This window comes from Saccostrea cucullata, unplaced genomic scaffold (genome assembly GCF_032062105.1).
Source record: "Saccostrea cucullata isolate Sc308-1 unplaced genomic scaffold, CSIRO_AGI_Scuc_v1 ctg75, whole genome shotgun sequence".
NCBI classification, from domain to species: Eukaryota; Metazoa; Mollusca; class Bivalvia; order Ostreida; family Ostreidae; genus Saccostrea; species Saccostrea cuccullata.
In genome coordinates this window covers 838,572-863,849 of record NW_026940114.1, presented here as the reverse complement: position 1 = coordinate 863,849, position 25,278 = coordinate 838,572, and the positions used below count along the sequence as shown (strand labels likewise).

Below are 25,278 nucleotides of genomic sequence, written 5' to 3'. Positions count from 1 at the left end.
GTGTAGTGTACTTGTGTGCCAAGGTATATTGAAATCAGACAAAAACTGTAGGAGGAGTAGCATTTTGAATGTATTTCAGAATTTTCTATTTTTAGTAACTACGGCAACATTGTTCATCGAAATCAAAAACCCATGCACAGAATGGTATATCTTAGTGTTCTCTACTTCTCTAGTGATATTGAAATCTGACTTAATATGTAAGAGGAGTAGCATTTTGAAAGTATTTCACAGAATTTTCTATTTTTAGCAACCACAGCAACACCATTCATCGAAATCAAAAATTCAGGCAAAAGTCTACTTGTGTGCCAAGTTATATTGAAATCAAACAAAAAATGTAGGAGGAGTAGCATTTTATAAAAAAAAAATGTGTACAGACGGACAGCAAACGGATGGACGCCGGACGCAATATTATCGCATAAGCTCTTCTGGTCTCTGACCAGTAGAGTTAAAAACAATAAAGACATTTATGTATCTCAGTGTAGTCTACTTGCATGCCAAATTATATTAAAATCAGACCAAAACTGTGTGAGAAGTAGCAGTTTGAAAGTATTTTACAGGTCAGGTCAGGTCTATATTGTTGAAAAAAGGAAGAATCTATGATCTGGGGTTGGATTTCAGGCTTATGAAATGACAATTTTATAACATTATTTTTCACGTAAAAAGAACATTCCCACCTTAATGTCCTGGTGACAAATATGGGCTGGTCCCCTCAAACAAGATGCTATAGAAAAAACAGCTCAGAAAACTGTAAAATGAAGAAAAACAGCTTGGACATAATTTTCCCAATTTTATTTCTATTGCTGAGTTCTCCTGTAAACATTCCACATACATGTGTAAAGTAAAGATCATTTTACTATATATATAACACTGTGCCTTGGAAAAACTGTATCATGTAACCTAATACCAATAACACAATGATAATATCCGTTATTTCTATGATGTGAAACTAGTTTGCATCTTTGTCAAAATCAAAATTTACTAGAAAGACGTCTGAAGTTAGGAAGATTTTTTTTAAGACTAGGGATGTCAATTTCCCTCGGAAAACCGACTCAAAAAATAGTTGTTATTATTATTCATTTTTAATTCGATTTAAAGGTTTTTTTTTCAGAATGTTTGTAAATGCAAATATTAAGGGCAGATGAGACGTTCCTTGATAATATATAATTTTTCCCAAGATTTTGTCACTGAAGTATTCCTACTGTTATATGTTTACCCACAAAAAATTCAGGTACCTTACCAGGCATTTGTGCAAGATAGCAGAGGGTAGTGTTCATTAAATAATCCTTTTGAGGAAAACTTTAAACTTCTTTAAGATCCATTTTTAAGAGTTGTATTTTTGATAGCATTTAGAAACTGGTTTAAAAATTAGAATTTAATTAAAATTTTGAATATTTTAATAAATTTCAAAAATTTACAAAACATATATCTGCAGAACGTATCGTCTGACCTCAAATCTTTAATAAAATCTTAATAAAATTCAACAAAATTTTTAATACAAGTATTTACAAAAAAAATTGTGAGCTTCAGTATCTTAATTTATTTTTGTTTTATCGCAAATTCAATCAAATACCATGGCTTGTTATTTCTATATATGTTACAGTGGCTGCCACCAACTGGTAAACAATAAAATCAATTTTATTTTTATTTTCAAAACGCGATTTGTTGAAAATAAGAAAAAAGCAAAATATGTACTTAAAAATAATATTAAATAGCACATTTATAACTTGTAATAGAGTAAATAATATTCGACGATAATCAGTATGACCAAGCAATAGTCGAGTACTCGAATAGTCTTTGACATCCCAAGTTTAGGCATTGGTACAAATAATGTACAAACAATTTTTACAGATAATGGCAAGAAAATTGTTCACATATAATATACTGTACATTTTGCTGTATATACAAATTACACATGCACGACTGAATATCTGTAATGCATACACCACAACTCTTCAAAAGCTACATAAATACTTTAATGTCTACATCTACAATACAATAAATATATATGAACTGATTAAATACAAAAAACTTTTACATAATAACTATTCACATATAAAACAAGATGTGTTTGTAAAACACTGATGCCCCCGTATGGCAACAAAGCAAAGATTAGGCTTTTCTTAAATGCAAATTTAATTAATTGGTACCAAAAGTAGGGTATTCTCACTGGAAAACAATTGTGAAATTTGAAAGTAAGCTAATGTTAAAGTTTTTTAATAATTACAAAAATCTCCAAGGTCAAGGTCAAAAGGTCAATGTAATTAGTATCAAATGAAAGGTCTTGCCACATAAAATACTTTTGTAGGGCATGAAAGCCCTAGCCCTAACCGTTCAGAAGGTATGGTCAACGTTCAATTTCTTAAAAAAATAGGTCAAACTCCAAGGTCAAGGTCAAAGGGTCAAAGTTATTGTTATCAAATGAAAGGTCTTGTCATAAGGATCAAATATGTAAAGTATGAAAGCACTAGCCCTAACTCTTTAAAAGTTATGGTCAAGGTTTGCTTTTTTAAAGTAGGTCAATCTCAAAGGTCAAGGTCAAAGGGTCAAAGTTCTTGGTATCCAATGAAGGGTCTTCTCACAAGGATTACGTGTATGAAGTATGAAAGCCCTATCCCTTACCGTTCAAAAGTTATGGCCAAGGTTAAAGTTTTTTTTTCACAAGTAAGGAAATCTACAAGGTCAAGGTCAAAGGGTCAAAGTTGTTGTTATCCAGTGAAAGGGAAAGGTCTTTTAACAAACATTATATATGTGAAGTATAAATGTCCTGGTGTCTACTGTTCAAAAGATATCGCCAAAGTAAAATTTTAAAATTTTCATGTAAAAGTGGGTCAAACTCCAAGGTCAAGGTCAAAAGGTCAAATTTGGTGGTACCCAAAGAAAGGTCTTGTCACAAGGAATACACATATGAAATATGAAAGTCATAGCTCCACTAAATCAAAAGTTATGGGCAAGGTTAAAGTTTTTGCGGACAAACAGAGAGACAGACAGAGAGACAGACAGACAGACAGGACAAAAACTATATGCCCCCGAAACTTCGTTTACGGGGGCATAAAAAAATATTCTCACTTAAATTCTTATAGCCGGTAGTTCATGCTAGTTCAAGAAAGTTCTTTAATGACTCAAATTTATACAGTCAACTCATATGACGTGTTTCATCTTATAAATACATGTAGTCATATAAACATGTATATATATTAATATGTGTGTGTGAGGGTGTGTGTGAGGGTGTGTGTGTGTGTGTTTCTTTATAAAATCATAAAGGCCTATATGGTAGAATTGTTTTTTAATCTAATTCAAGTAAAAACACAACTATTTGACAGAAGATTCAAGAGGTATGGATAATCTAATTTCAATTGATGTGATTACTGTCAATAGTTAAACATATCTAAGAAATGATTAAATTACAGGATAAGCCTAGAAATCTGTACTGGGCACGTCCTCTGGTGGTTGTATTTGGGCAGGTACCGCGTGACTTCGCGTGATTATCGTGATCTTCGATTGAGTGTGGCCTTGCTCTTGATTGACAGACGGTGGTGCTCTCTGGGGCGCTAAAAAAGAGGACGGTATGGAAATTTTAAGTAGACAATTTTGAAATATTTCATGTTTGCTAAGATTGATTAAATTAATATATCTAAAAATTTGCAGATGGAGTAAATACCCCGATATCAAACTACAGGTGACTTGTTTAAGCAGCATGCACTTGTTTTTAATTTACACGTATATCTTCTGCAGCAATCTTATTAACCTATTATATTTAAAAACAAAGAAGTTGATTGTAAAGTATCTTAGTAAAATGTAGTAATTGCATACTATTTTTTATGTGACTGTGTGGACTGAATTGATGTGCAACAGAAAGAAAAGGATATGGGGGAATAATGCATGCAAACTATCGATAGATTCAGATCATATTCAATTTGTAAATTTAGTATTAAGAGTAAAATTAATGAAATTATGTCTGAAGAAAATTTTCTCTGCATTAATAATTTTGTTATTTTAAAATACATATGGGGTTTTCCGTGGGGCTCGAACCCTGGCAACGAAAATCCTGAATACCATGCCCCTTTGAGCTACAGTGCTAACCACCATGCTAGTTTTTTTTCGTATTCATATGTTAGTTGCCCTAAAGGCACTTTGTCCGTCTTGTTCGCCCTTCGTCTTCTTAAGTTAGTATGACATGGAAGCAGAGATATTTTCTATTGAAAATGAACGGAAAATAAAAAGCATCCAAACAAAGTGTATTTTGGTAGTTGAAAATTTTAATCACACTGCCTATTTTTTTTTTGTTTTTTTTTTTGTAACTTAACAACCATCCAAATTTAAGTATTATATAAAGATGACTATCGCTATGGACAGAGTCAAGAACAATGACATTGGAGAACTGTTAGATGAAATGAGATACCAGTTTCAGATGTGTCGTCATTTCCGACTGACATTTGCAACATGCGGAAGGAGCGTGATGGTATTGTACTTCCGGTATATCGTTTGTCAGCGAGTTCCTCTCCACTGAGTGTTTCGGGTAATCCGTCATCCGTATCATCTAGGTCGTCGCTTTCTATCTGGTGGCCTCTCTTGATTACGGGGGAATCTGTTATTTAGTGAATGTTGTAAGGAGAGGTAAAACATACAAGGAGGTACATACATGTAAATTATTGCAAGTGCAGCAGGAAAGAATTGACAGTTCTTATAACATGATGGAATAATTCCTAACTCTCTGATTGACTGATATCCAACATTGCAGAAAAAATATACTATGTTATGTTCACCTGCATGTGACCTTCCAAGTGAACATAAGGATGTATTATTTTCTAAACAGTCACTGGACTGAAGTAGCACTCGATACCATTCATTAACACGTTCACCTCTGTCGCTGGCTTAGGTATAACACAGTGATAGTTAAAGCTGAACACGACTCGTAAATAGGCAAACGCCATTTTGATAGCATTATCTACGATACATCAATACTAGGGTATACTCGTCGCATTCGTTACACCTGACTGCTTTATAGTCACAGGTATCAGCGTGGAATGGCGACTCGTGTTCGTGCTGATTATCTTGCATTTCCTTCGTTTATATTTTATTGCAGTTACATTTATCTATGTTGTTTGTATACTGCACTGGATAATATAATTATAATTGTAAATTTATTTGGTATCTTACTTTCCTGCATTAGACGAAGTATTACCGTAACGTTATTATTCTCTCTACCAAGTCCTGTGTAGCATACGTCCGTCTATACCGGTGTCTACTGATTAAACTGAAAAGTCTCTAATTCTTGCCCTTTTTATAGGGGTCTGCAGGGTAGCGATACTCGAGAACTAAAATGGCGGACACATTACTTTTACGAATCGTGTTCAGCTTTAAGCTCACAAACAGGAGTGGTTTTTTTTTGTCCTATTGTTTGACTCTTGAAGTAGATATTTATTAAGTCATCGTCTCATGCCACGGTTCGGAGTCCAGATATACCTCTCTCTCCTATCCAGGATAGGAGAGAATCGTACATTTTGGCCGTGGTTTGCGACGATGTTATTAAGTAGACATTATACAATAATTCTGTTTTTAAGGTCAATACGATGATTTAGACACCTGAGGAGTACAATATTCACTGAGCCCGAAGGGCGAAGTGAATATAGTACTTCGAAGGTGGCTAAATCATCGTATTGACCGCAAAAAACAGCAATAACTGTTTTATTATATGATTAAATGATAGCAAACTCCTACAAGACTGTTTCTTTGCTTTAATGGAAATTTTTAACAAGAAATTTCAACAAGAACACATTGTAACAGAAAAAATTGTACAGGTCAATAATTTCTTATATTGACCTGCAATAATTCCTTGTATTGACCTGGAATGTCACGTGCAGGTCAATACAACGTAGTATTTTTCTAACATAGTTGGTTCTCAGCCAATCAGAGAGAAGAAAATTATTCAATCATATAATAAAACAGTTCATTGCATTTGTAATAGCCATTTTTAAAATCATGTTATTTACTTTAAAAATTTCGTCGCGATCCCCTTGCTGAAGTGTCGAAGAGATTGAGGGACAAATGACAGCTCTTGGGGGGGACATGTTAAATAAGACTGAGAATTAATTTCCAGGTTTAGCATACTTTTGTAAACTTATTAAGAGAAGTCTAACAAGAACTCTTTCTAGCTGTTTGCCTAACTTCGCTTTGTATACATATCTAATACATGAAAACAATCTAGAACGTGCACACATCAACACAGGACAAGGTAGGGTAATGGCCGAATCTAGCCACTTATTTGATGTAAAAACCAAAACCAAAACTTGCCTATCTGAGATTTTTTACACATTAACTGCATCTGATTCATGTGTATAAAATGTATAAATTTGGTAAATAGTCAAGCTTGTGCTCTATGTTTTCTGAAACAAAATGTGGTGTAAAATCGATGAAAATTTGCATAAAAATGAGAAAATTTGAAAATTGGCCTATTTTCTGACCTCTCTCTGACCTATTCCAAAACTAAGAACCAATACTCATTTTGTGGTAGGGGTGACAACAGGATTTTATGAGTGAACTGTTGTATCATTTTAACGAGGCCGAGTCTAGTTCGAGTGCGCATGACTTTTGCGCAGCCTTTTAATTTCATACAGTCAAAAGTGCGACTACACCTTTCCAAAATATTGTGATTTTGATATAAAATTAACATTAACTGAAACGCCTACTGGTCTGAAAATGTGATTTTACAACAATAATTGAAAAAACTGAAAACACGCTGAAATGGCTCTAACGACGATTCTGTAAACAATGCATGATGCTGAAGAATGGTATATGACTAGCTTATATGTTCGTAGTCGTCCATGGATATTTTACTATAAAAACTGATGACAGAACATCAGAAGAAACATATTAACAATCTGAATATTGCTATTTTTTTTTTACCAAAAAATTATCTGCGCCGATAATTCATCTGCACCAATATGTATATATAACATGGTAATTTTAGAGGTATTGGGCATCGAAAAAATAAACTTCGAATTAAGACCTAGACCAATCTAGATGGTCAACTTTTTTTGAAATTTCACAATTTGGTGACTTTTTACAATAACTTTCATCAACTTGACTGAAGGAGAAATCTCTAGAGTAGAAATACAAAAAAATATCTGAAAAATGTGATAATTTGGCGCTTTTCCAACAAATTCCCAAAGGGTCCAATAGTAAAATTTGTCAATTTTTGAGATGACCACCAAAGAAATCGGGGTGGTAAATATTCGATTTTTTAAATCTTAAAACAATAAATATAACAGCAAAACTTAATTAACGAAAACTCTAGGGTAGAAATAATTAGACTCGGCCTCGTTAAAAGACCCCCCCCCCCCCATTGTACGGCTTTTAATATTGTATGTACGGGAAAGGACTATCCAAGATTTTGGAAGTTGTGTCCAATCTCTTTGACATGTTGTCAATAAAATATGTTCAAATCAAAGACACCCCCTCTCAAAAAATCAGGGCCAAATAGGGGTCTTGGCCTATCTTGTCCTTTGATATACATTGTTTTCCATTTAGCAATCATGACTTGGGCAAATTCTGTCGGTCAGGTAAGTGCCCGGTAATTTGGTTGCAGATGTGTATTGTCAATGATTTTAATCGGATTGATTGAATGTTTTTTAATGTCCCTCTCGAGAATTTTTACACTCATTTGAAGATGCCACCACTTGCCTGTGGAGAGCTGCACGTTTTGTCCTATACTCGGCACTTACGGCCATTGAGCAGGGAGGGATTTTTTCGCGCCAGCACCTATTGCAACAACTGGACCACGGTTTATACGGTCTCACCTGAAGAACCGGTCTCCATGTCCCACAGTGGGATTCGAACCAGCGACGTAAGGATCAACTCCTTACTTCGGGACTCTATAGCAGACGCTCTAATCACTTTTTATCGGAAGTTTTGTTGCGGGAGGGGAAAAGTCTCGAATTTTCTCTTTATATCAAATTAATTTCTGTATATACATGTACATGTTAACTGTTCAATGCTGAATGATTGACGAAGATATGACTTTGACAATCATTTCACAATGTGTATGTATGTTATTTAACAAGTTATTTTCGTGCAATGAAATGCTGAGCTCAATATTTTTTTATTTGGAAAGAGTTTCCGTGCATTGTCCAAGTGTAAAAGTAAGCCGTCGACTGTAAAAGTCAGAGATCTTCGATAACTGAGTTCCCGTGTCACAGTAGGTGCAAGCACAAAAATGATCCCTCCCTGCTGAATGGCCCTAAGTGCCGAGTATAGGACAAAATTTTCAGCTCTCCATCGGAAAGTGGCGGCGGCTCCGTATGAGTGAAAAATTCTTGAGAGGGACATTAAACAATATACAATCAATCAATCCACTTAAGTTTCAGCTTTTTATGTCCAGTGGTTTTCAAGTAGAAGATTTTTACAAAATATTTTAAAGTAAAACTTTAAATACCTTTTGGTAGCCCCCGTCTTACCCCCTCGGGTCATGATTTGAACAGTTTAGAATCTACACTACCCCAGATGCTTCCACATCAGTTTCAGCATTCCTGGATCAGTAGTTCTTGGGAAGATTATTTTCAAGTGTGTTATTATTATAGGTATTGCGTATTTTTTTTAATTTACTGAAAGTTTCGGTAAAACTGCGATTTTTAATGACCCCCCCTTTTTTTTGTCTTTTCTTGATTATCTCCCTTTGGAAGAGGGTTTGGCCCTTCATTTTAAGAAGTTTTTTTCCCCATAACCCAGGGATGCGTTGTATTGAGTTTGGTTAAAATTAGGCAAGTGGTTCTTGAGAAGACGTTGAAAATGTGAAAAGTTTACAAACGGACGAACAACAGACAAAGGGTTATCAGAAAACTTCACTTGAGCTTTCAGTTCAGGTGAGATAAAAGTATGTTGACCGCTGATTAATACATATTAAAAAAAGTAACAAACACTCTGGAGCTTGCGGGGATGGGGTCGCATAAGATTTTTATGCGCCCGGATCGATAGATACGGGGCGTATATTGCTTTTGTCCTGTCTGTCTGTCTGTTTGTTTGCTTGTTTGTCTGCAAACTTTAACCTTCGCCATAACTTTTGAGGCATGAAAGATAGAGACTTCATATTTAGTATGCATACTCCACATATGAAGCTCTTTCAAATGACACCAAAGTCAATGACCTTGTGACCTTGACGACTGTGACCTATATGCTAAAAATAGCTTTATTCTGCAAACTTTCACTTTCGCCGTAACTTTTGAACCAGGAAAGATAGAGACTTCATATTTTGTATGCATACTCTACTAATTAAGCTCTTTTAAATGATACCAAGGTCAATGACCTTGTGATCTTGACTGTGATTTTTATGCTAAAAATAGCTTATTTGATCTTTCACTATAACTTTTTCAAGAACCATAGGAGATAGAGACTTCATAATTGGTTCTTTCAAATGACACCAAGGTCAATGAACTTGTGACCTTGACCTATATGCAATAAATACCTTTTTTGGAACTTTGTTTCACAAACACATCTTGTTTTTAATATAATTAGGACACCTGAGTAACTCAGGTGACCTATTGCTATCTGTTTTTGTCCGTCGTCGTCCGTCGTTCGTCGTCCGTCGTGTGTTAACATTTGAACATTTTCAGCTTTTTCTCTGAAACCACTGAACCAATTTCAACCAAATTTGGTATACAGCATTTATGAGTAAAGGGAAACGAAAATTGTGAATTTTATGGTCCCCGCCCCCCTGGGGCCTGAGGGGTGGGGCCAAAACCACCAAAATTATTGCAATCTTTAAAAATCTTGAGTCTTCTTTACTCCTGGACATCAAGCAGGCAAACTGTTGGCATGAATGTAATGAGCATTGAGTCCTCTACCAAAATTGTGAAATTCATGGCCCCAGGGTCAGGGGTTTTTGTGCTAGGGCGGGGCTATATAAATTATATAGTGAAAATGCATTATTTCTTTGAAAATCTTCTTCTCTGCTCTTGGGTATTAAGTTAACTAACTAAGTACATAGTTATGTTGAGCAAGAGAGCCTCTACCAAAATTGTAATTTTTATGGCCCCAGGGTCAGGGGTTCTGGTGTTAGGGCGGGGTTCTATTGATCATATAGTGAAAATGCATTTATTCTTTGAAAATCTTCTTCTCTGCTCTTGGGTATTAAGTAAACTAACTAAGTACATAGCTATGTTGAGCAAGAGTGCCTCTACCAAAATTGTGAATTTTATGGCCCCAGGGTCAGGGGTTCTGGTGTTAGGGTGGGGCTCTATTGATCATATAGTGAAAATGCATTTATTCTTTGAAAATCTTCTTCTCTGCTTCTGGGTATTAAGTAAGCTAACTAAGTACATAGCTAGGTTGAGCAAGAGTGCCTCTACCAAAATTGTGAATTTTATGGCCCCAGGGTCAGGGGTTCTGGTGTTAGGGTGGGGCTCTATTGATCATATAGTGAAAATGCATTTATTCTTTGAAAATCTTCTTCTCTGCTTCTGGGTATTAAATGAACTAACTAAACACATAGCTATGTCGAGCATGGTCCGGGGTGGTGGGGGTGTCATAGTCTGAAAATAAATTAATGCTTTGAAATCTTCTCTTTAGTATTAATCAACCATTTTATGATAAAATTTGCAAAATTTTGAAATATGTGGCCCCAGGGTCAGTGGTTCCTTTGGAATGAGGTGCACAACTGGTTATAAAGTGGAAGTGCATTTTCTCTTTGTTACTCTGATCTACATCTGGGTATTAGGTAAATAGAGTAAGCATGCGCTCAGTATATAATTATGATAAGCATTGGGCCTCTTTCAAAATTGTGAATTGTGAATTTCATGGCCTCTGGTTTAAAACTTGGACCAATTTTAATTGTTTGAAAGTTGTTGCACGATACTCAGGTGACCTATAAGGCCCGTGGGCCTCTTGTTTTGTTGTCATTTTTTCTTTAAAAAATCTTTTCAAAACATGTTACTTAGTATGTTTTCTCTCTGTGTTTGGCCTTGACTTTAGCTTTATAAACAAGAAATATATAACTTGGTTAATGATTTCATAACATTTAATCATTTAATCATATATTAGATCATGGCAAGGAGCACAAAGCGGGCGTGATTGCTTGACTGGGGATGGTTACTCCTCCATGGCACCTGATCCCACCCCTGTCGTGTTTAATAGGTCCATGCTCAGCTCTTGATATTGTTACAATGGACTTTTGAGGAAGATTTCTGCATATTCATTTTATCCATATTTCATAATAAAATCATGTATTTATACAGTCAATATGATGATAGCCATCTAAGAAGTACAATTCTGTGGTTTCATCAATATTAATTTTGTTAAGCATCAATGTTCGAGGACTTTGTTGTTGAGAAGATCCACGAAATTAAATGTTCATTGAATTAAGAAATATAATATTCATTTGAATAGGCAATGTTTTTGTCCACGAAATTACGTATCTTCGAAAACGTCTGTTTTAAAAAATACACGAAAATTGATTCCAATGAAAATTGATGAAACCACATCAATGAAAACCACATATTTACATTTCCATTGTCTTTGTCCGAGATATAATTATTTCCAATGTCTTTGTCCGAGACAATTAATATAATAAAATTACAAATTGTAAATGTACTTTATTTCCCCATCAATGAATTGGCGCGGTTCCGAAAAAACCACGTGCAGGCGGAACAAACAGCTAGACAGAAGCAGGGCTTGGAGCACGTGGATTGGCGGAATCAAAGCATGTAAAGATAAGGAATAACTGTCAGAATTTTCAATTTCATGACGATGATCAATCGATTGGCTTGCGTGATAATTTTATGCATAAACGCCTTCGGCGTTTTATGCAAATTATCACGCAACCCAATCGATTGATCACATCATGAAATCGAAAAATAAGACAGTTATTCCTTAAAAAATTACAAATTGTAAATGTACTTTATTTCCCCATCAATGTATAGGCGCGGTTCCAAAAAAGAAAACACGTACATTTCCATTGTCTTTGTCCGAGATATATTTATTTCCAATGTCTTTGTCCGAGACAATTAATATAATAAAATTACAAATTGTAAATGTACTTTATTTCCCCATCAATGAATTGGCGCGGTTCCGAAAAAACCACGTGCAGGCGGAACAAACAGCAATACAGAAGCAGGGCTTGGAGTACGTGGATTGGCGGAATCAAAGCATGTAGATATACGGAATAACTGTCAGAATTTTCAATTTCATGACGATGATCAATCGATTGGCTTGCGTGATAATTTTACGCATAAACGCCTTCGGCGTTTATGCAAATCATCATGCAACCCAATCGATTGATCACATCATGAAATCGAAAAATAAAAATAGCAATCCTTGTACAGTAAAACAACTATGTTTTATATGTTACTAAAAATAGAATTAGTTTCGTAAAGAACATTTTCTCTAACTATAAAAGAAGACATTTTTTCCAATGGCGTGGAATTTGATATTAGATTGTCAAAAAAAATCTATCATGCTAGGATATATATAATACATAAAACTATCTAAAATGACTCTAATGTTTTCACTGCGTGTACTGTAATTTTGCTTAAGTGTTTAGATATTGAACTTTCTACTTATCTAGCCTGGACAGGTGAACAATAAGATTATGATAGTGTATATCTAAGATTACTCCAATTACTGAAGTCAATGCAGTGTTATATATAAATTTTTAATTACCTTGTGTATCAACCTCATCTGCAAATTTCTGTAGAACTCTGAAGGAAGGCGAGGGGATATGTTTGCCGGTGTAGCGGATAGATGTCTGCTCGTAGTTACCCACTCGGTTCGACTCCATATTATCTGGAATTTTAATGTATGCATTATTCATAAGTCGAGAAAATTATTCAAAAATAATATCTTTCAAGCATGGCTTAATCAATCATTTTCAAAGGGTAATTCGCAATTTGCGAAAATATATACTTTATGAAACCTGTCCTTTTCATACATTAACTTTTTCCTGTTCTTAATGTTCAAAGTATTGAAAATTCAAAAATGATTGTAAAAAGTATATATATAGTATAATGCTATTTAAGTTTACACTTTCAAAGATACTGGTTTAAACATGTAGGGTTACGTGTATATATGGCATCTAAGACATTTTTTTTTTACTTCTTTCGACGAATCTATTACGGTTGGTGGAGAACTTAAAAGGAATTATATAGCATTGTAGCAACCCACCGCTACTGATAAAACGCCATGATATAGATATCATTAATCGTTGCAATACAATGCTTAAGTTAATTTCGTAAATTATTGCATTAACATTCAATATTCTAAACCGCTTAATAATATATGAAATAATTCTTTCAATAATCTGCACTATAAATGCAGCAATATATTACATTAACCGTTGCGTTGCCGCGCTTAATGAGCTATCATTTTGCTGCGTTTTTAAAAAAATATATCATTAACGGTTGTTACATAGCACTGACAGAATAGAGCATAATTCAAGTGCCTCCTAAATAATCTGTTGTTTAAATTAAGTTCGAATTAAACTTATATGTACTGTACAAATACACATTGTATTGATGAGCCTTTACCGTTTTAGAATCAACAAGAACATGCTTCTGTATAATACAACATTGGTCATAAGATTTGAATTTTTGTTTTTCTTCATCAGAATAACTTTTATACATGAACTTTTATAAAACGTGGGTTTACAAAAAAAAAATGAAGAAAATACATTACAGTAAGTAACTCGTGGAAGTAAGTATGATACAAAATTCTCTATCTGTAACTAGGAGGACATCAGTATCGTCAAATAAAATACATCTACCACAACCTGATCCATTCTTGGGCCTGACCCACGCAATTTGCGTCAATCACCTCTGATTCCACTCATGGGTCAAGACTCATCTCGGAAATGGATAATCAGGCATGGATTCTCGACACATTGTTGGCGCAACGACTCTCAAATTGTGACCTACATTCTCGTTAGTTGCTAGCTCATCAATATTCATAACATCACAAGCTACCTAAGAGCGAGCGCAGCGAGCTTCGCGAAGCGACGCTCGTCACTGCGAGCTCTTAAAGCAACACCTGTGCGAAGAGAAAATTCGGACTACTGAATATTCATTCGATAGATTTTTTGACGCAGTAATTTGGAACCACAATGCATCACTTGTTAAAGCTACGTTCTCGCGAGAAAAGCAGCAAAAGTTCAACTAAAAGTAAACATGCCCTGATATAATAGATAAATATTGAAGATAAATATTAAACGAAACGTTCTTCATTTACTTTCAGCACTGTTCAGGCTTCTTTTTGGAAATGTACCTAACATACGAAGTCATGTGACGTCAGAGTCTAGACGCACCAAATGGGACGTACAGTTTGACAAGCCCGATCTACATTATAACACTATAAATATCTGCGCTCGCCATAACGGTTGCACCGTCAACATATGAACAAAATAAATATCTGCGCTCGCCATAACGGTTTCACCGTCAACATATTAGCGAGCATCACTGCGAGCTCTTTTAAACAACACCTGGGCGAAGAGAAAATTCGCACTACTGCATATTCATTCATCAGAATTTTTTTCCCCAGCAACTTAAAGCTACGTTCTCGCGAGAAAAGCAGCAAAAGTTCAACTAAAAGTAAACATGCCCTGATTTAATGGATAAATATTGAAGATAAATATTAAACGAAACGTTCTTCATTTACTTTCAGCACTGTTCAGGCTTCTTTTTGGAAATATAACTAACATACGAAGTCATGTGACGTCAGAGTCTACACGCACCAAATGGCACGTGCACTTTGACGAGCCCGATCTACCTTATAACACTATAAATATCTGCGCTCGCCATAACGGTTGCACCGTCAACATATTAACAAAATAAATCTGCGCTCGCCATAACGGTTGCACCGTCAACATATTAGCGAGCATCACTGCGAGCTCTTAAAGCAACACCTGGGCGAAGAAAAAATTCGCACTACTGCACATTCGTTCATCAGAATTTTTTTTCCTCAGCAACTCTAGACCCACAATGCATCATGTGTTAAAGCTTCGTTCTTGTGAGAATAGTAGCAAATGTTCAACTAAAAGTTAACACGCCCTGATTTAATTGGATAAATATTGATTACAGAAAATAAATACCTGGTAGTAAACGAAACGTTCTTCGTTTACTTTCAGCACTGTTCAGGCTTCTTTTTGGTAAATTAACTTACATACGACGTCATGTGACGTCAGAGTCTAGACGCATCAAATGGCACGTGCGGTTTGACATGCCCGATCTTAATTATAAAAAACAAATAATTGCGCTCGCCATAACGGTCGTATCCTTAACATTATGAAATAAGTTCGAATTATTTTATAGCGAGCGCAACGACGCTCTTAACTGCGAGCTCTAACGACAACGCCTGGGCGAAGAGAAAAATCGGACTACTGCAGATTCATTGCCTGCGCTCTCGAGCGCTAGCAACTACGTTAGTCCAAATTCCTTGAATACGCATGCTCGGTTTCACGGTTGTGCATTCTGGGAAAACTGCGAAAACTACTATAGATAGACCGTACGATAACAATTCCGGTGTAGCATGTTGTAGCATTAAATAACTATGTTTATTTATTGTGTAGCTTACACTTTAAAGATAACTACATATCTGTAATACATGTACTTCAAATTTTCAGTTTTTTCTGACGGAAAAGCCCGAGTCATTATCTGATTGTTATAAACAAAGACAAGGGAGGATTTTTTTTTTTACGTCTAAGCACAACCAAAGATAGACTCTAATTCCTGATTGGTCAATTCAGCCAATCTTACAAATTCCAGAAACTTACACTGAATTAACGAATTAATCCATTATTTATATTAAAAAAATTCAGATGTGTATGGATTTTAACCAAACATTTCTTGACAAAGATGACCCGAAGGACCAAGCTACTTCATCCCAAAGGAACCACTGACCCTGGGGTCACTTATTTCAAAATTTTGAAAATTTTATCATAAATTTTATTTCATCATAAATGGTTGATTAATACCAAAGAGCAGATACCAAAGCATTAATTTATTTTCATTGGCATAATACCCTGGGGCAAAGGAAAAAAATTGCAAAGAATTAATGTATTTTCACTATATAAACCCCTTACACCAAATGGCAAAAACCCCAGAACCATGGGCCTTAAAATTCACAATTTTGAAAGAGGCATACCTGCTCATCATGTACTTAGTTAGTTTATTTAATACCCAGGAGCAGAGGAGATTTTCAAAGATTTAATGCATTTTCATTATATAATTAATAGAGCCCCACCCTAATACCAGAACCTCTGACCTTGGGGCCATAGAATCCACAATTTTGGAAGAAGCACCCTTGCTCATCATAACTATGTACTAAGTTAGTTTATTTAACACCCAGGAGCAGAGAAGAAGATTTTCAAAAATTTAATGTATTTTCACTCTATAATAAATAGAGCCCCGCCCTAGCACTAGAATCCCTGACCCTGGGGCCATGAATTTCACAATTTTGGTAGAGGACTCAATGCTCATTACATTCATACCAACAGTTTGACTGCTTGATGTCCAGGAGTAAAGAAGAAGATTTTTAAAGATTTCATTAATTTTAGTGGTTTTGGCCACACCCTTCAGATCCCAGGGGGGGGGAAGCATAAAATTCACAATTTTTGTTCCCCTTCACCCATAGATGCTGTATACCCAAATTTAGTTGCAAATGGTTCAGTGGTTCCAGAGAAGAAGCTAAAAATGTTCAAAAGTTTACGACCGACAAACGGCGTACGACGACAGACGAAAACAGATAGCAATAGGTCACCTGAGTTTACTCAGGTGACCTAAAAATACACTTCACAAAACATTTATAACTATCACTCTCCAGCCTCATTAAAAATTTAAAAATTCAGCAAAAGAAATCACTTGATCACGGATCCTCCTTTCTGTGTTTAAAAATTGTTACGGCGCTAGCTCACCTATCTTTTTAAAAGATAAACTTGTACGATAAAAGATTTTTTTTCGCAGTAATTTGGACCCATAATGCATCGCTTCGTACACAGAAGCTAAAGCAACCTTCCCGCGAGAAAAACAAATGTCAAACGGATAAAAAAAAAACTTGCCTTATAGCAGAAAAATATAGTCAATAAAACGGTTCTTCATTGATATCAGCCCTGTTCAGGCTTCGTTTTGGTAACTTTATTTAGCAACTTGCATACGACGTCTTGCGACGTCAGAGTCTTAGACGCACCAAATGGCACGTGCGGTTTGATGAGCCTGAAAACTGAATAGCCTATCTGCGCTCGCCCTAACGGTCGCACCGTCAACATATTGTTGTTAAAAAAATAGTTGATTTTGATCATTCTACTGGAATGTAAATTTCGCCAAACAATTAAGTCACGAGTCAAGGAAGCCTGTAGCCTGGTACCTTGTCCCTGTTATGCTTCGTATACTCCGCGAAACTGAAATTTACAAAGCTTTTCATTCCTTGATGAAATATACATGGGATAGAAATTCGGGCGATTGTCAACGAGTGTAGCAAGGAACCAATGACAGCGTTTCGTATGGCAAAGAGTGGGGCGTAAGTCATGTCAACAATCTAAAGTTGCTGATGTTAACATCTAAGTCACCATTTGAAAGAGGCTAATTATGTGGCGTCGAGAATGCCACGCCTTACAAGTCCAAGGATAACAGAGAATTGCACTAATGCGCACTACTCACTACTCATAGCCTACTCTTTTCCAAAAATTAAAATTTCAGCTGAAAAAAGCAGGGTTAAAAATCAAGCCTTGGTTTGTAAATACTTTGCTCATTCAAGCCTAACTATCACACAAAAACATGCTAGTTCTTATAGCATTGTACACAAAAGCATCAAACATTCTCAAACATACAAATCTTTTACTACCTGTAATGTTAGTTCTTAAAGCATTGTAGAACGATCAAAATATCTTGCTAATCCACTCAGCTATATATCAATAATTGACTATTGTAAATCCTCTTGCTAACTGTAGGCTGTGTTTGGCAGCTTCTACAACGTTACCTTGATAACTCTCTGGTTGATCGTATCTCTGTAATTGGGTTGATGAATCATTTGCATCGTTGACAGAGAGCTGGTTCAATTTCATAAAAGTTTTTGAAGGTATTTCTGTTTTCTTGTTTAATCCAGAAAATCTCATCTCGTCATCAATAGAATTATGACGTAACAGTGGATCCCGTGGTTGTCTTGGTTTTCTACCTGATAATATGCAAATCCTTCTTCAGTATTGAACTGTAAATTTTTATAACCATGATGGCCACTTGTTACAAAAGTTTTATATATATATATATATATATATATATATATATATATATATATATATATATATATATATATATATATATATATATAAAAGCCATATTTTTAAAATCTATTTTCATGAATAGAATTTTAAACATAAAAATATATTTTTCTTAATATCTTCTCATCTCAGAAATTCGATAATTGCACCATATGATACACAATGATAGTCCAAACGATATAAATGTATACCAATCCATGCATCTTTTTTAGTTTTAGTATTTATTAGAAATTTCAGGTCTGCTTCACAAAAGAATGAACATGACTTCATCTGCGTTATATGTCTATTACATTGCAGTAAATTGGGAAATCTAGAAAGAGAATAGTGTCCAGTGATTAAGTATTTTTTTCACAGAGACAAGAAGAAGCTTCAAAGGAACGTTTTAGGGAGATAAAGGCATTTTTAATCTTAGTCATATTCTTTTGTAAAGGGACTTCCACCTTGTTACTGACAAATTATTTCCTCAGACAGGTCGGTAATAGGGGGATTCCGTCTTTCAATGTGATTTACGTGCTTCAGAATTCAGCTGATTAAGGGAGTTCATCACATCGGCTTCTCAGTTGCCACTGATCACAGACAATAAAATTAAAGATGCCATTTAATTGGTACAACTGTAATTGTAATTTAACGTATTTTTTCTATTCTTGTTATAAATAAATAAGGCTAGAGAAGCTGATCCTGAACTATGTACAGTTGTACACCTTAATCTTGTTATGCATGCAATTCTTGCACCGAATAAACGGCCAAAACAATTAAGGGTACATGCTTGTCATTATTCAAGAAGATATTTTAATGAGTAAAAGAGAACAACAATTACTTTAAAAGTATGGATGTAATTATTCTAAACGATCTAACGATTGTAAACAACAACGATTTGAACACCAAAAATGATACTTTTTTCCAAAAATATGTCATTAATCATTTTGTTGTTATGTACCCTTAATCTGCTATAAAATAAAACAGCAAAACAGCTGGATTTAGTGAACAAGTCTCAAAATAGACAGAGAATGAAAAGGTGGAAGGACAGAGCAAAGAGTAAGTGCTAAGTCGTGTCAAGTTTTGTTAGGGTCATTCCTCGATTGCATGTATCTGTCTGTTCATCACTTCTTAATATAACTAATATACAATTCCGATATGTAATATGTTTTAAAATGAAAAAAAAAAGGGTTCACTTTCAGTAGGATTATATAGGAAACAATATCCTCGATCTGGAAACTGATATTATACCTCCATTATTGGGGAATCTTCTATAACCAATTTTGGCCCTATTATTCTTGAAAAGGAGATTATCAGAAAATTTTAGTTTATACATGTATTTCTATAAATATTTTCATATAACATTCATTTCTCGGTCCGACTCTAACTCGGGTACTACGAATTGAATATCTGGATACATTAATTTTACAGCAAACTAGGAATCACGGTCCAAGATCATGATAGTCTTGTAATTAATTACAGAGTGCATGATTTGTTTTGTACTTTTGTTACAGCTTGAAACGTTTATACGTCGCATTAAATTCGATAAAAAGACCAATAATTGCATGTCAAATGAAATAAATGTTGCTAGAATTTGAGAAGAAAAAAAATAAAAAAGTAAAGTAACATTCGGTGCTTCATCATTAGAAGATAAAATTTTTGCTATTCAGATATTGTGTAGATAGTGCATGCTGATAAAAGGGCAATATGGAGGTTAAGCCGGGTCCTCAGAAACAGCAGGGAGAAGATAGCAGGGAGGTTTGTATATTTATTATGCCTACTATCTATGTCTTCATCGCTGACAATTTCATCGTCCAAATCATCTGTGTCTGTCATCCATTGCAACACGCGAAATGATAAACCTGCTTTTCTCGGTTTAAGAAATCTGGGCTTTTCAACACTAGTCTCCGGTGACGTAATATCCGGAATAAATTCTGGACCGGTATTGATATGCAACGGCTGCCGTACACCAATCTTACCTTTCCCGTCCGCTTCCTGTACCATTTTGTAAACTTCAGATTGTTGGATATCTTGCGCAGGTTTCTCTGGATAACTGTAAAGAATCATATATAATACATGTTTATTTAAATGTTTCAGTCTCCAAAGAGAAAAATTAATTCATCACAAAAACCATGCTGTAACTTATAAAACAAGCGGAGGACGACTTATAACAATGCCAACTTTTTTATCCTTTTAACAATTCCTCTGAATAAGACCCTCTTCAAAGAATTATATGCTTAATCTTACAGTTGAAAATATTATCAACATAAAATGAATACACATAACGTGTAAAATAACTATAATACTGATAATTAAGGAAGTGCATACTAAATATGTCGTTTATCTAAACCATACAAAAATGAAATTTCTTAAATGACAATTGTTTGGAAAAATTAGATATATAAATATTTAAAATATTAAGGACTATGTTCAATTTATAAATGCTATATGCTACTTAAGGTTGTCCAATGTAATAAAACATTTGTCTATTGTTTTACATACATGTGTAATTCTATAAAGTTGTCGGTACATGAAAAGAAAGACTTAAACAGATACTTCTTAAAATAACTTTGGAACTGAATAGAAAAAATGCTGTAGAATACGACAACGTGCATTCCAGATAAACTGATGTAAACACCTTACTTGTATAACATTACCAGATAGTAAGGTCGACAGAGGGATATAGAAGTCATGCGATTGTAGATCTACCGATTGAACAAATAAAAAAAATATATGTGACAAATTAATAATTAAATTATATAATGATGCATCTTTGTTTATTTATTTATCTATTTCAAGATTTTTCTCAACGATGACTTCTTTAACTCAGAAAAAAACAAGAGGTGTTTGTGAAACACTGATGCCCCCTGCATGGCAACATAGCGAAGGTTATTTTTTTTTCAAATGCAAATCAAACATGTTGATGCCCAAAGTAAGGCCTTCTCACAAGAAATACAAATGTGAAATATAAACCCTAGCATCACCTGTTCAAAAGTTATGGCCAAGGTTAACGTTTTTAAAGGTAGGTCGAACCTCGGGGTCAAGCAGCTCAAAGGTCAAGGTTGTTGGTTTCTAAAGAAAGGTCTTGTCACAAAGATTACATACGTGAAGTATGAAAGCACTAGCCCTTACCGTTCAACAGTTTATGTTTTTTAAAGGTTTATGTTTTTTAAAGGTAAGTCAATCTCCAAGTTCAAGGTCTAAAATTCAAATTTGCTAGTATCCAATGAAAGGTCTTGTCACAAAGATTATATACCAGTATGCAAAGTATGAAAACACTAGCCCTTACAGTTCAAAAGTTATGGCCAAGGTTAATTTTTTTTTAAAGTAGGTCAATCTTCAAGGTCAAGGTGAAAAAGTCAAAGTTGGTATCCAATGAAAGGTCTTGTCACAAAAAATACATATGTGAAGTATGAAAGTTATAGTACCAACCATTTAAAAGATATTGCCAAGAGTAAATGTTTTTAACAAACTCCAAGGTCAACGTAACAAGGTCAAAGTTGTTGGTATCCAATGAAATGTCATGTCACAAAGAATACATATGTGAAGCACCAACCGTTTAACAGTTATGGCCAAAGTAAAAGTTTGGAATTTTGAGGTAAAAGTGTGTCAAACTCCAAGATCAAGAGGTCAAATTTAGTGGTATCATAAGAGAGGTCTTGTCACAAGGAATACACCTGTGAAATATGAAAGCCATAATCCCACCCAGTCAAAATTTATGGGCAATGATAAAATTTTTGCGGACAAACAGACAGACAGACGCCAGATGGGCAACAAGAGGCCCATAGGCCACATTGCTCACTTGAGCACATGGGCTAGTTAAAAAAACACAAATAAGCTCAGTATTGAAAAGTTTACTTGTTGGGGGAGGGGAATTTAAATTTTTTATTACTTGAAAATGTCACTTTATCAATAGAGCATACATGTATAATTTTGCCATTCTTAAGAAGAAGAGTTTTAAAGACTTTTCCTATATATTTCTATGTAAAGATTTGATTGTCCATTATGGCCCCACCTTACCCCCAGATATCATGATATGAACAAACTTGAATTAGCGCTAACTGAGGATGTTTCCATATTAATATCACCAACCATAGCTTTGCTGATCTTCAGAAGAAGCTTATTAAAAGATTTTTCCTATGTATTCCTATGTAAAAAATTGATCAGCCATTGTGGCCCCGCCCTACCCCCGGGGGTCATGATTTGAAATAACTTGAATCTACACTACCTGAGGATGCTTCCATATGAGTTTCATCTTTCCTGGCCCAGTGGTTCTCGAGAAGAAGATTTTTAAAATTTTTCATTTATTCATAATTATCTCCCATTGGGAAAGGGCTTGGTCCTTCATTTGAGCAAACTAAAATCCCCTTCACTCAAGGATACTTTGTGGCAAGTTTGGTTGAAAGTGGCCCAGTGGTTCTTGAGAAGAAGATGAAAATGTGAAAAGTTTACGACGACAACAACGACAGACAACGGACAAATTTTGATCAGAAAAGCTCACTTGAGCATTCGGCTCAGGTGAGCTAAAAACTATATACCCCGAAACTTCGTTTACGGGGGCATAAAATATACAACAGAAAAATGTCTATAGATACAATTTTTCTTTACGGATATCCAATCCTCAGCCAGGAAGGATAACTCTTAAAATCATTTATTAATTTTTAAAACGCGTCAACATGAAGCTTGAAATTGAAAACTTTTCATGCAACAATTTTTATTTTATGCATCTCAATATAATTTAAGGTTCTTTGAAGTCTTAGAAAGGGTCTTGTAATAAGTTGACATTTGAACCCTATAAATGTAAAAAAAAAAAAATAATAATAATAAATAAATACAGGTTTATAGAAATATGATTAATTGTATCTAGCCTTATAAACAGACTAGCATGTGAAGTTAAACATGATCTGTGATGTCTTGCAATAATACATGAAGCCAAAGCTTTTTACGATGTGTATCAAATGATTATTGAAGAAAATAGAAGATATAAAACACCAAATACGTATAAAAATTGTGACAATTTCTCTGGATGCTTAGATACCTGCTTATTTTATGAACCTGAAGATCGGACTACCTTAAACGCATTATTTATCTTTAAATGAAACGAAAATTTTCAAGAACAGTGTATGACAATTTTAATATTTTAAATATGCCTGTCAGGTATGAAAAATAGGAGGAAACACAGGCTGAAAAATTTTACTTAAAATGGGGGGGGGGGGGTATGCTAACTGTGAGACTCTGCACAAATTGATTGAGAATGGGATAATTACTATACAAAAATAATTATAACATTTGACAAATCTTATGTGAGAATTGAAAAAATAAACAATAATGACGAATGAAAGTCTTTGCCTTTTGTTACATTCCTGTTGCCTAATCGTGCTAATCATCACTTGTACTTGTATTTCATTCACCAACAAAATAAAAGTAACCTAATTGAATTTAATCCATTCTGAAAAAGCATCCTTAATAATGTTGCGAGTTGCAAAGAAAATTATGGATAAGGTCTACATTAGGTTGTTTGAAAATAACTATTTTCATGCTTATTTAAATATGCATCTTTTTGCTTAATAAAGCCGACATGCCATATATTTTTAACTGATAAATAGTTTTCTGAATTCTCTCTAAAAAGAATCTAATAGGATACAACTGTGTTTCTCTGGCATACTAAAGTGCTATATTTGTGATGCAATGTAAACAAATTAGAAATAATTGTTGTCGATGCTACCGCCTCACCGAATAGTCTTGTTTGGCAACGAGAAGTTAGAGCGCGACAGTGGAGCCGCTGGCTCTGAGCACCGCCTCTGTCGGGACCGAGCACTGAAAGCATTTTGTATGTTTGACTTGTACGAGTAATATTACAAAAAAAAACTGTACAAACAAAACAGAGCATAATATCCCTCGCACGCAGGCCCAGTAAGACGAGCCTGTCGCAATGGAAAGTTGACTCATTTCTCCAAATAAACTAAACATTCCCAAATAATAAGCAGATGGAATTTTTAGTACTTTTTATCAACAACATCTGATTTGGATATAATAAAAATTCAATCCCTGCAGAATATCATTATGGTTGTGTATATCATCATATCATATGCCCATATCTCATCTTTTAATACAAGTTTCCGAGAAAATTAATTTACAATGTCAATGATAATGTAATGAAGTAAATCCCAAACCGAACATTTCGGCAACACCTACCCAGATATCCCTGTAAGAGCTCCACCACTCTGCGTGCGCAAGGCTTCCTCTGCGTTGCTATGCGAGTACATCTGGATTGGAGAGTTATACTGTGCATGTCTGTAAGCATCTTGTGATCTCTGTGGTTGTTGATAGCTTTGGGGTTGTTGCTGGTAGCCTTCTTGTTGTTGTTGATAACGCGGTGTTTGCTGTTGATAGCTTGGAGCGTTATTTGAGAAGCGTTGTGTTGTTGGCGAAACCTGCTGGTATTGTTGCTGAGGCTGAAATTGCTGGGCTCTAATTGGCGGCGAAGGTTGACCTTTATATGTAGATGATTCAGGGACGTTAAGATCTGGACCACGGTACGATTTTGGCATTACAGGGGGCGGAGGTCGACTAAGAAATGAAAATAACAAAGTAAAAATAATCAAGGAAAAAGCGAAAGCACTATTCAAGTTAAACGACTGCGTTGAAAATTTCTTGATACAAGTAACACCTACAAGTTTTATGAAAGCCACAATATCACAATTTCAAGACAATAAAAGTCGACCTCAGGGTCAGATACAAACCACTGACACAAAACGGTTTGAATCCTTATGGCATTCATTAAAAAGAGAAAGTAATAGTTTTCTAGTTTCAATTGCCGTGACTGTCCGAATAATGATACAAATTACTGACAAAAAAAGGACATTATTTAATAATTGAGATCTTAATGATGCATCAGGTCGCGATAGAGTTTTAAGGCAATATATATATATATTTTTTTTTTTAAATTATTACTTTATTTTTCGGGGGGGATAATAGGAAAAGTTTAATTTTCGGAACAAGATAGAAAACCTTAAACAATGAAGTTATTCAATCCATTCCGACCAACTACACCT

General features: G+C 34.8%; 1 protein-coding gene across 8 annotated transcripts in view; it reads right to left on the bottom strand.

The window, feature by feature from the left end:
- Positions 1 to 774: 774 nt before the first annotated feature.
- Positions 775 to 25,278, bottom strand: part of LOC134254828 (serine/arginine repetitive matrix protein 1-like) — a 30,824-nt gene continuing 6,320 nt past the window's right edge. For 3 of the 8 annotated variants that reach the window (XM_062737364.1, XM_062737362.1, XM_062737361.1), the window contains exons 5-11: positions 24,419 to 24,793; positions 23,957 to 24,040; positions 20,203 to 20,276; positions 17,950 to 18,144; positions 12,649 to 12,771; positions 4,400 to 4,585; positions 775 to 3,548 (exon numbers count right to left, since the gene is read on the bottom strand). In XM_062737364.1, coding sequence (XP_062593348.1) covers positions 3,415 to 3,548; positions 4,400 to 4,585; positions 12,649 to 12,771; positions 17,950 to 18,144; positions 20,203 to 20,276; positions 23,957 to 24,040; positions 24,419 to 24,793 — 1,171 coding nt within the window. In that variant the 3' untranslated portion in view covers positions 775 to 3,414. Of the gene's footprint in view, positions 3,549 to 4,399; positions 4,586 to 12,648; positions 12,772 to 17,949; positions 18,145 to 20,004; positions 20,277 to 23,956; positions 24,041 to 24,418; positions 24,794 to 25,278 lie in introns of all 8 variants that reach the window. The other 5 variants (XM_062737366.1, XM_062737367.1, XM_062737360.1 and 2 more) reach the window with 5 other exon arrangements.